This window comes from Chionomys nivalis, chromosome 24 (genome assembly GCF_950005125.1).
Source record: "Chionomys nivalis chromosome 24, mChiNiv1.1, whole genome shotgun sequence".
Classification (NCBI taxonomy): Eukaryota; Metazoa; Chordata; class Mammalia; order Rodentia; family Cricetidae; genus Chionomys; species Chionomys nivalis.
Window position 1 is genome coordinate 12,286,382 of NC_080109.1, and position 12,310 is coordinate 12,298,691.

The 12,310-nt window shown below is 40.5% G+C and overlaps 1 protein-coding gene across 5 annotated transcripts in view; it reads left to right on the plus strand.

Moving 5' to 3' along the window:
* Nucleotides 1-9,625, plus strand: part of Ift80 (intraflagellar transport 80) — a 125,240-nt gene extending 115,615 nt beyond the window's left edge. For 4 of the 5 annotated variants that reach the window (XM_057756707.1, XM_057756708.1, XM_057756705.1 and 1 more), the window contains 2 exons: nt 3,130-3,253; nt 8,039-9,625. In XM_057756707.1, coding sequence (XP_057612690.1) covers nt 3,130-3,253; nt 8,039-8,149 — 235 coding nt within the window. In that variant the 3' untranslated portion in view covers nt 8,150-9,625. Of the gene's footprint in view, nt 1-3,129; nt 3,254-7,946 lie in introns of all 5 variants that reach the window. The other variant, XM_057756709.1, reaches the window with a different exon arrangement.
* The last annotated feature ends 2,685 nt before the right edge of the window (nt 9,626-12,310 follow it).

Consider the following 12,310-nt stretch of genomic DNA (forward strand, 5'->3'; position numbering starts at 1 on the left):
AGATTTAAGTTTATTTGGGGGATAGGGAGAGGGAGACTAAATACTGGTGATATGTCTTTCCACAGTGTCTGGGTCACCTGTGGTTTTCAGGAATCAGCAAGTGTTGATCAGCTCACTGCTAGATCTCTTAATTCTTGAATGATGGAAGTGTTGGGTGGTGTATTAGATTGCTTTTGAGGTCCCTGAACTCCCTCTGTTGAGACCATCTAGAGTGGGATAGGTTTTCATTCATTCGAGTGTTACTCTGCTTGAGAAGCATGCTCTTACTGGCTGTGCATCTGTTTTTCATAACCTGAATTCAGAGCCCAAAGACTTGTGGGTAGGCTTAGCTGTTTGGTGTCTACTTTGGACACTGAGTGTTAATGTTCTCTGAGAAACTGAAGTTAGGAGAGGAAGAAATGAATGCTCCAGGTAACCACATTGACCTTGTGTATAAGTGTTAATAGAATAATTTCTAATTGTCTGCCAGTTATATAAAGTGCTTTTGATTTGTTCAAGTTATGCAAAAGATCTTATTTAGAAGTTATCATATCTTTTTATATAACTTCTTCCTATTTAAAATACATGGACTTATTCCAGCCCTAGAATCTAATGTCACATTTGTTTGGTTGCCAAACCATTTTAAAACTAGAGACACACTGTTCCCAAAACCCTTATATAATTTGAAGTAAGTTCCCTCCTAAATGTGGTAGAGAATCATTTTTTACCCAGTGTGTATGCATTTAGAGATTACTTAAAATAGCACATATGTAAATCTTTTAGCCATTACTCTTCAAATAATTAATGCATGTTTTATTATTATAATAATGACAGGAATGTAGATAATACTCAGAACCTAACCTCAGAATACCCAATTAGACATTATATTGTCTTTTCTGCATGACTAAATGTATTGATGTTTGCATACCAAATTACTTCCTTAGAAGTTTTGAAAAGCCCCAGTACAGAACAGCTCCCTATGTATGTCTGCTTTTACTGTTGCAGGTAAGATGTTCCAACCCATCACTACTGTCAGAGCCAGTAGTGTGACTCACCAGAGTTTCCAGGGACACACAGCCCACAGGCTCAGGCTTGGGTAAATAGAGCTCTAGAAGGAACAAGGCACCTTGATTATCACTGCTCATCATAGAGCCTCTGTTACTTAATTGTTGCCTTTTGTTCTTCACTTCAGTCCCCATCTGCTTGGCTCGTTTTTCTCTGAAAGACTTAAAGTTGCAAAAACAGGAGAATTCTGGGAGTCCATGACAGTCGATCTCCTATTGCTGTGAAGAGACGCTGACCAGAGCAGCGCCTTTAAAAGACAACACTAAATGGGTCTTGCTTTCAGTTTCAGTTAGTCCATTTCATCATTGTGGGGAATGTGGTGGCATTCAGGCAGACATGGTGCAGGGGAAATAGTTGAGAATTCTACATTCAGACCCACAGGCAGCAGGAAGAGTGAGCCACTGGGCCTGGCTTGGACTCTTGAAACCTCAAAATCCATCCCCAGTGACACTTCCTCCAACAAGACCACACCCACTTCAACAAGGCCACCCCCCAATCCTTTCAATAGTGCATTCAGATCTGTGAACCTATGGGGCCATTCTCATTCAAACCACCGCAGTAATATATAGCGTATGTTGATTTGTTTTATAAGAAATCATGTTTCATCATCTTGGCTTTCCTATTTGTGGTATTACTGAGTTACATTCATATTTTTATATTGTCTTTGATAGCTCCTTCAATTGTCTACCAATTGTCAAAACACACAGTATTATCCAAAATACTTGAAAATCTTAAGAGTTTAGAGTAAATGTGTATGGGAGAGAGAAAGAAAGAGAGAGGGAGGGAGAGAGAGAGGTGGGAGAGTACACATGCCACCGTGCAAACATGGAGGTTAGAGGACCAGTTTGTGAAATTGGTTCTCTCTCTTCATCTTTATCTTGGTTGAAACACAGGTTGTCAGATTTTTATGGCTGAGACATCTTTCTGGCCCCCAAAATTCTTTCTGAAGATATTATTTAGTTTGGCTAATACTGAAGAGTCAGAAGTTATAAAATAGTAATGTCCAGTTTTATCTAAAATAACAGATCCATAATAGTTATATCAGATCAATTGTAATTGTCCTGATCATGTCATGGTGTAGGAGAACACCCGAGAGCTCGAGAATTGATGCCCTTTTGACTACTTTGGTGATGTTATCCATGCATGAAAACAAGAGTTAACAGTGTAGAGATGCGTGCTGCACTTCACTTTTCTTGACTTACGTCCTGAGTCATGCACAGGACTTTGACGAGGCTGAGGCCCGAGTCAAACATACATGGAATCCTGGGCTGAGACAATCTGTTTACCTCCTTGCCGGTTATCACCAGGATAAATATATCTCTTTGGTGTGATGCTACTGTTTTTAGTAATTCTTTTACAATTTAAATAAAGGCTTACCTTAAAATCGCATAGATACATTGGTTAAACTATAAAATTTCAATGACTTCTTAACATTTTCTTTAAGTTTTTAAAAATTAGTTGATTGATTGCTTTGTGACATGTACATAGGTGGAAGTCAGAAGACAACTTGGGGAAGTTGTTTTTTTCCATCATGTGGGTCCTATGAATTAAACTCAGGTCATTGGGCGTGGTGGCAAGTTCCTATACCTGCTAAGACACCTTGCCATCGTAGCATGGCATTTTCCAAGATTCAAATAGTAATAACATTTGTCGTACTGGTTTTAATATTAATTTTCTATTTTATATGATTTTAATTTTGATATAGTCGTCTCACGTTTTTTTCCATAAGCTTATTGTAGATTCATAAAAATATCATGTATTTACTTTTTATGATTTACCAAAATATTACTGTTTTACATACATGTACTCTGCAGTACTCAGCAAAGGAGATGGAGACTGTATAAGCTAGTTAGGGTCTGGGAGCACACCTCATAAGCAGTGCTGACACCGTAGTCTGCAGCAATGCACAGAGCACTATACTTTGTATTTGTACAAGAGCAGCATCTCGCCTGGGCTTTGAAAAGATACACAGATGGCTAAAGCAGAAGGCGGCTTTCCAGACTGTGGGGTAAACAGAGCAGTCGTTTGTCCTACCTCTAATTTCAAAACAGTGATATTGATAATCTGTGTAATTTCTCATTATAGGGCACTGGAGTTGGCTGTGAAATACAAAACTCATGTTGATACAGTTCTTGCTTATCGTCAAAAGTTTTTGGAGACATTTGGTAAACAGGAAACTAATAAACGATATTTGCAGTATGCAGAAGGTGTAAGTATTGCACCGTGTCTTATAATAGTATCTATGCTTTATATAAGACATTCATCTTATGACAGAGCCGTGTGATTCATACTCTAATTTCTAAAAGCATTATTTTTCTCTTGTGACATTGTCATTTTATTTTGTGATGATATGATTTAGTCTCTTTTTTTAGGCTCTTGACTGTTTGTTAACAGAATCTTACTTTGTAGTCTAAGCTGTAGTCTTGAAGCTCACTATCTAGCTGAAGATGGCATCTAAACTGGAGGACCTCTCTTGCCTCAATTTCCTGAAGGCTGGGATTATAAGCATGAGTCATTAGTCCCAGTGGTTTTGGTTTTTTTCTAGATGCTTTAGCTTTTATTTTCAACTTACATCAGTTTTTTATGATAACTTGTCTTGAGGTTGTATGTTATTTGATATTTTTAGATAAATAATACAGATGTCTAGGAAGAAAGCTAGCTCTTAAATTTGTTTCCCCCATTTGAAAAAACATAAAATACAGCCCTTCCTTTAGTGAAATCTTAATTTATTTATAAAATATTTTTATTTTAAGTTATGTGTCTATGTGTGAGTTTGTGCTCATGAGTGCAGTGCCTGCAGAGGAAGGGAGAGGGCATCAGATTCCCTGGAGCTGGCGTTCCAGGCAGTTGTGAGAGGCCCTGCATGGGTGCTAGGACCCAAACTTACACCTTCTGCAAGAGCATCAGGTGCCACTGAGCCATCTCCAGCTCAAATAGCAAAAACTTAGCATCCTTCTTTTCTTTCCTTTTTTTGCCTATGTAATTTATGTGAATTATGTAATTCAGCAATGTCTAAAGCACAATACCTCAGTTGTGTGTGGTAGCTCAGCCAGAGCAGCAGGGGTTTCTCCCTGTTCCTCTCCTTAAACTGTGCGACAGGTTTCTTTGACTCCCTTTGGTGTTCTAGTCTGCTTTTCTTCCTCACAGGTGCCATTTTGAAAGTTAACAAGAACAGCAGCAAAGTAACAAAACAGTATTTTTAAAAGAAAAAATGTGATTTTAAAATTTCTGAGTATTGGCAGGCAGTGGTGGCACATGCCTTTAATCCCAACACTTGGGAGGCAGAGACAGGTGAATCTCTGTGAGTTCGAGGCCAGCCTGGTCTACAAGAGCTAGTTCCAGGACGGCCAGGGCTGTTACACAGAGAAACCCTGTCTCAAAAAGAATTTTTTTTTCTGAGTATTGATATAAAAGTTAACCCTAGGAAAATAGCTTACATGGCTAACATCTACTTGCTGATTGCATGGTATCATTTGGGTTTATAGTCTAGTCATAATCTATTATCCATATTTATGTGTTTTACCAAAATTGTAGCCATATATACTATTTCAGAATGAAGAACTGCATAGATATGTCATTAACAGCATAAGGAAGAGTTCTGTTCTCTGCCCATTACAACAGAGCACAGGATAAAAGGATCGAAATTCTGCTGCACTAAAGACAACTCTTTTAAAAAAAGATTTTATTATTATTTATTTTATGATGATGATGGTGGTGGTGGTGGTGGTGGTGGTGGTGGTGGTGGTGGTGTGTGTGTGTGTGTGTCTGCATATGTGTGTGTATACAAGTGCTTGTGGAACCCAGAAGAGGGCATTGGAACCCCTGGAGCTGCAGTTGTGGGTTACTGTAGTCATGTAATGTGGGTGCTGGGAATTGAACTCTTAATTCTTGCCAGTGCAGAAAGCTCTCTTAGCTGCTGAGCCACCTCTCCAGCCTTCTGGAGACAACATAGAATCAGCTCAGAGATGGCACCAGAAAGAGGAATTTCCGGTCCTTGCTCCATTGGTTTGTTCCCATTTTGTTGCCTCTCCTTGGCTTCCTGTCTCTGGATCTAAAAGCTGCAATTCTTTGTCTTGTCATTTCCTTACAGTCTCTTGTTATAAGACGCTATATTAACCAGAGTTTTAAGCCACTGCTCTGAGTTACCTTTCACTGCGGTTCCCTGAGCCATGTCACTGCACACACTGATAAATTGGCTTGTTTCTCTCGTTTATCTGCCCGTTGCTCCCTGAATCTGTACCTCTGTGAATAGGAGAGCGGGGAAGAATTTGCACGTTCTGACATTCTCTGAAGTGGCTGAGGAGGGAGGGGCATTTGGAAGGGACAGAAACTGAAGAGAGGCAGGGTGGGTGCACTGTGATAGGAGAGATGTTAGTGGCGGCAGTAAACAAGGTCCCAAGAAGGCTCCAATGGTAAGGCCCCTTCTTCCCATCCGCTGTTACTAATTCATCTCTAAACCGTAGTGTCCGTTTTCTGGGCCATCAGCTTCTCTGACTGCTACATTTGAAAACACCAAGAAATTCATCAAGCCATTAGATGGCCATGTACCATGCTTTGTGCCTCACACTACAGTCTCCCCTGCATTCAAAAAACCTTTACCATGTGTGACATACACATTTAAAAAAATTGTTTATTATCTGTCTCTTTCACCATGATCTTTCGTTTTTATCACTCTATGCAGGTAGTTTTTTTTTTTAAACAAAACAAAACAAAACAAGTTTTAATCCTTTATTGAACCCTGTACTTAGGACAAGGCTTAACATAAGCAACTGTTAAATATTTATTGAACAGAGAGGACATATAGGATAAGAACTGAAGACAGCAGATAGTGTTTTAGTGAAGTTTCTAGGCCCACCAAGGATATGGTTCAGTAATGTAGCCCTTGCCTAGCATGTGTGAGGTGTTGGGCCTGATCACTGGCTCCGCAGTAAACGACGTTTTCTGAAGGGTGGCTGATGGGCATTCGTATTGCAGTGCTCTGGAGAGAGAATGGGAGTCCTGAGTGAGAATGAGCTGGAAGCGCTCAGAGACAGAATTAAGAAAGGCAGGAAGCCAAAGAGGATTTGAGTCTGTGATTACTGAAGGCAGTGTCCTAGAGGAGTCAAGACAAATGGACTCAGAGACCCGTGGGACGAGGTTAGCCAGGGGCAGAAGGAACACAGATGGGGTGAGGGTAAGTATAGGTCAGTTTATGAGGATGAAGACACGTGAATTCATGCCTGATTGCCATTTTATTCTCTGTTAAGTTAGGCAGCCAATCTCTACTAAGAGTAGGCTAGATGGGAACTGGACAGAGCTGTTAGCTATGGAGTTTCAAATGCTTTTATGTGACTGACCATTGACTAGGGATCAAAATAAGAGGGTCCAAACAATTTGACACTCCCTAGAGGAGAAAGTATGACTTTTGATGTAGAAGTCACTTGAAACTGTCCGAAAACAAGCACCTTTACCTTAAACATACTGTAAAAATATTCTTATTTAGGGCGAAATTATCCGTAGAACACAGACCTAAAGCTGGATAAACGCCAAGTGAGGTGAGTCAGTCAGCTTCTGCAGGAGACCCTCATGTACATTTCAGCAGTAGCTAGTAACGTCGCCGGTCAGTGACAGACGGACTGCTGCAGCACTGTGCAGTACTGTGACCGCCTAGAGAGCAAACAGAAGTCAGATTAAGGCGGGAAGAAGGCAAAGGTGGTCACCTAAGTTTGTCTTCAGGAAATGTGTGCATTGCCATTTAAAAATACCAAGTTGTGGCCTGATTGGAAGTCAGTCTTCCAATAATCTAATATCTGCACTGCTTTTCAGCAGGCTGCCATTGGATTCTTAGCACAGACGGTTATCTTCTAGGCTAAAAGAAATTCTATTAATTATTAACAAGTCCATCTGATATATTATAGATAAATATGGACAATTATTTTAAGGTCATCAAAATATCAACAAATTACTTATTGGAAATTTAGACATAGCATATTGGAACACGAAAGAACCAAATGGGCCAATCAACTACTAGCATAAAATAGGTATGCGGTTCTATTAAGGTCAAGCTAATCTCCAGTTTCTTCAGCTGAATCTTCTTGGGCAACAGCAACTGCTTTGGTCTAATTTCATGCTGTTTATCCCTATGTGGAGGTAAAAAGCCTCTTCATTTCTGACCAAGTTTTAGAGCTCTGGGTCTATTTCATAGTTTAAGCTTAGCCTAGGACCCAATTTTTCCTATGTTTTGTCTCAGAGGACACCCATTCCTAAATAAGTGATCTCCAGATTTGTTTAACAATGGATTCCTAAACAAATAAATATTCCTAAAGAAATAAATCTTCCCAAAGAACTTGCTTGTAGAACTCGGGCAGAGGAGTCCTTTCTTAACATCAAGTCTTAGGAACTTTGGAAAGGATAGGTCTAGGCCAGGTAGGCTTGCCCTCGTCATAGATAAAAGAAAAGCAAACATGGAAGTCTTTTCCGGCTCTCAGGTGTCCCCAGGCCTCCTCTGCTCCTCTGATGGCTTTCATCAGTTGGCGACTGCCCTCCTTCTGTCACTGTACAAGTGTGCAGTGCACCCACTCGTGGAGCAACCTTCCCTTGTCTTTCCTAGCAGCTGAGCTTCTGCCGGGAAACTCAGCTTCTGAGATATCCAGAGCAGAGCTGATGCAGTCACACCTTAGGTGCTGCCCTGCCCAGTTTGCTTTTGTTGGAGCAGAGCAGAGTGGCTCCTTTATGTTGTTCCTAAGCTCTAGTACAGAATGCTGCAGTGCTGTGAACTGTTCCCATGCACTTTGTAAAGAGCTGCACAGAATGGGGGTCTTGCCTGTGCTCTGGACACACTCTCCTGATCCTAAAGGAGCTCGTGGGTTTTCAGCATTGCTTCCCATTAACTTCTCATTATACCTTCTCTCTCTCTGTTTCAGGAGCCATATATTCTGTTTTGTTTACTCTGGGTTACTTTGGATTAAATGAAACATAAGATGTAAGCACGACTCTCCTTTCCCTTCTGTTGTAGCTCCAAATAGACTGGGAGAAAATCAAAGCGAAAATTGAGATGGAAATTACTAAGGAACGTGACCGATCGTCCAGCAGCCAGTCTGTCAAGAATGTGGGCTTAAAGCACTAAATGCCACGCTGACCTCTAAACTAGTTCAGAATAACCAAAGATGTGCATGTTTTGTTTGCTTTTTAAAAAAAGGCATAATTTTAAGGCTAGTGTTGTCTCTGAATGGTAGAGTCCTTGCCTAGCATGCATGAGGCCCTGGGTTTGATCCCGGCACTATCCATAAAAGGCATTATCTTTAAATTATTGTATGCACTGTCTGTGTATTTAGTACTGAAAGTACATTCAGGAAGATTAAGTACAAAATATTGATATAATTCCATCATTTATATTTTTCTAGTCTAATAATTAACAAAATATTCCTATATGCTTATCTATGCCCAAGTAATGTTGATTACATTCCAGTTTTTTATTTCTTTATTCCTGGTTCTTTAGTATGAATAGTTATTAATGCTTATAATAAAGCCTTGAGTTTTTTTTGCAATGTATGTTATTGTTATTTCTATTTGATCTATAAACTGTAAAGTATCTCACATATGTCATAAAATAAAAATACAAGAGGATGGTGTGAGGAGATGGTGCACTGCAGACACTTATACACACAGTCAAAGTTGAAAGAAAAGCGGGAACAACTCGGATGTCCGTCCGCTGGCAATTGCATGAAGCAGTGTGGTGTTCTCATGCAGTGGGGTTATGCTCTCACGACAAGATTGCACTGTGACACATGCAGCGCAGATGTGCCTTGGGAAATGTATTCTCTGTGAAGTGAACCTTCCACAGAAGTCAGTGCTGGGAGACTGACTTACACGGGGCGCCTACAGGAAGCAGGTTCTTCCAGGCAGAAAAGAGAAGGGGACTGGGACTGGGGAGGGCTGGGGTTTAGTTGTGTAATGTGTGCCGAGTTTCTATTTGGGGTGAGTAAGTTCTAGCAATGGATGATGATGATGTCTGCATAACATTGCAGACATTAATGAACCTCACTTCTCCTCGTAAAAGGGTTAAAATGATAAATTTTATTTATTTATTTATTTTTTTTACCACACTGAAAAAGAAGTGGGCAAATTTCCTTCATTCCTCTCAGACCTAGAGTTTGAATTTTCAACGCCAGCCTCAGTGGGTAAGCCTGTTTGGCTACCCTTAATCTAGCACATCCCAAATTGCTGTCCATCAAAGCTTTATAGCAGTGGCACGAGCGTCTCTCTGAGTGTCCCTGAACTTGGAACTGGTGTATTATGGAGCGCGTGCACATTCCCTGGGAAACACTGTCTCTTCCCCTCCATTGTAATTTCTCACGTAGGTGTCTTTCATAGAAATACTCCTTCCCAGTATGTTCCTGTTCTTTTATGAAATGCTGCACTGTTCAATTCTTGGTCCAGAACTTAGATACAAGAGTGTGTGTTCAGTTCATGTAATCTTAGGAATTTATTTATATGTTGTATATGTTTTCTACATTGTTAAGTTTCAGTGTAATGTTTAAAAAGAAAAAAATGGTTAAAAGGTTAAATTTTATGTTTAGTATATTTTACCACAATAAAATGTGAAAAATAACGAAGTAGGTCTATATTCTTTGATATTTTACAATTAATTCATTTTGACACTGACTACCTAGACTTAGCAACAGTCACCACAAAGACCATGAACCACAGCTGGATTGCCTTGAGTTTCTGGAGTCCCTGGGTACCTGCACTTGTGTCTGACATGGCTATACATTTAATAGAGTTGTTTATGGAACTCACCGGAAGTCTTTACTTGGGTTTTATTTAGAAGGATAAATGGAAATGTAAACAGGTTTGTTGAAGAGGCACATAGGGAAGGCCTGGGAAGAGGACGGTCACAAAGGAACTTGCACATCCTGACCTTGTGGAGTTCAGGAGACTGACCATCTTCTCCACTCATGAATGTATTCCACAGGAAGCTTCTTCCCCAAGTCTTGATGTCTTGGAGTGTTGTAGAATATTATTTTAAGATGTGTTATATTTGTTTATGCTGTGGAACATTTGTTTAATGATGCAAAGATATGTTGTATTTGTTTAACTCTGTGAAGTTGTGTTATTGTGCCTGTCTAAAACACCTGATTGGTCTAATAAAGAGCTGAACAGCCAATAGCAAGGCAGGAGAAAGGATAGACAGGACTGGCTGACAGAGAAAATAAATAGAAGAAAAAGGAAGGAAGAACAGGAACAAGGAGAGGAAATGCTAGCGGCCTACCATAGCCAGCCACGGAATAAGAATGGAAGTAAGGAAAGGAAAAAGCCCACAGTCAGAAGGTGGATGAGATACTTTAATTTAAGAAGTAAGGAAAGGAAAAAGTCCACAGTCAGAACGTGGATAAGATACTTTAATTTAAGAACTGGTTAGAAACAAACCAAGCTAAGGCCAGGCAGTCGTAAGTAATAATAAACCTCTGTGTGTGTTTTCTTTGGGAGCTGGATGGCAAGCCCCACAAAAGAACAAAGAGCCAAAAGAGTAAGAGTAAAAAACAACCAACATCATTGGGTTTCTGTTTTGTTTTTAAAGTCAACGAGTTCGACTATACACACCAAAATCATTAAAACATTGACTTCTGTCTTACACTTTATATTCCCCAAAATCAACTTGGGGAAGAAAAAGGCTATTTCAATTTTCATTTCACATCACAGTCCATTATTGAAGGAAGTCTTGTCAGGAACTCAAACATGGCAGGAATTTGTAGACAGGAGCTGATGCGGAGACCATCTGCTTACTGATGTTGCTTACTGGCTTGCTCCTCCTGGCTTGCTCAGCCTGCTTTTTTATAGCACCCCAGAACTAATTCCTCCTCAGGGGTTGTACCACCCACAATGAGCTTGGCTCTTTCATATCAATCACTGATTAAGAAAATGCACTACAGGCTTGCCAACAGGCCAATCTTCTGGAGGCATTTTCTCAATTGAGAATTCCTCTTTCCAAACAGCTGACTTGTGTCAACCTGACATAAACTTGCCAGGACAGCCATGCAGCTGAACTTCATCTCTAGGCCTCCACCTACTTCTTCCCTGTGGTTGAAAGTTCTGGCAACCATACCCCTTCTAGGTTCTTTTCCCCAAAGTCACCCCATTTATTATAACAGATACCCTTTTGTACAGGACAGTTTTGGGACTTTGGAAGTTCTGTGCCAGTTACCCCCTCAGGTAGATTCTTTATAGACCACTCCCTGGTCTTTGACATTGTATCTTTTATAGTAAGAAATAAAATTCATACCCTGATGAGCATAGCAGAAGCCACATTTGTAATTTCCCAGTGCAGATGACAGCATTGATATTGAACTCTTAACCAACCAGGCCGGTGTGAATCACCAATTGTACTGATACATGTAACTAAAGAAGATACTGGTGTATTACTGGAGCCCCAGCTAACCTCTGTTAGTATGCACCTTCATCATCATCTCAACGACCAACATGCCTCTCAGATAAATTCCCTCAGGCTTGCAAGCCACATTCGATCTCGTCAACTTCCAAAGTCAGGAGAGGTCTCAGCAGCACAAGGCCTCACCCCTTTGGCCATCAGGTATAGCTAAAACGAGACATGCCATGTCCACTAAGCTCCTTTTCTTGGCATTCTCTATAGTCACGGATTCAGTCCTGCTCTGTATCATCCATTTTCCACCTTTGGGAAGGACATTGACCACTGTTGCTGATGTAGATTATAAGCAATGATGCTGGCTGGGCAAGTGCTGCTCCCTCAGTCCACTCCATACAGTGTAAGATTCCTTGAGTAATCTTATGTGTAGAGTTATTGAGCTATTTCTATCCACAAACAGCACAGTACTTGTTAACCTATAGAGTGCCGTGGCTTCAACACCCTCTTCAAATCTCATGTTGAAATTTAATTGCCACAGTAAAAGTAGTAGGAGGTAGGACCTCTAAGAAGTGTTTAGGTCAGGAGGACCCTGCCCTCACAAATACACAAATCCACTTTAACAGGAGGGTGGAATTGTTAGAAAGGTTTTCTCCCACAGCACAGACTTGTGTTCCCTTGTTCTCACCTGGAGCACGATTGATATAAACTCAGAGACAGTTATTGGGGTCAGTCTGAAGATCAGAAAAGCAAAGCAGCCAGTCACTGGTTCTTACCTCAGCCTCAGTCCGAAAATGCAGGAAACCTCAGAATGAGACTGAGACTGAGAGCTGTCTCTTCCATTTTATAATCCTCTCTAGTTCTGGGATTAAGGGCATGCATCACCATTGCCTGGTTTCTATGGCAAGC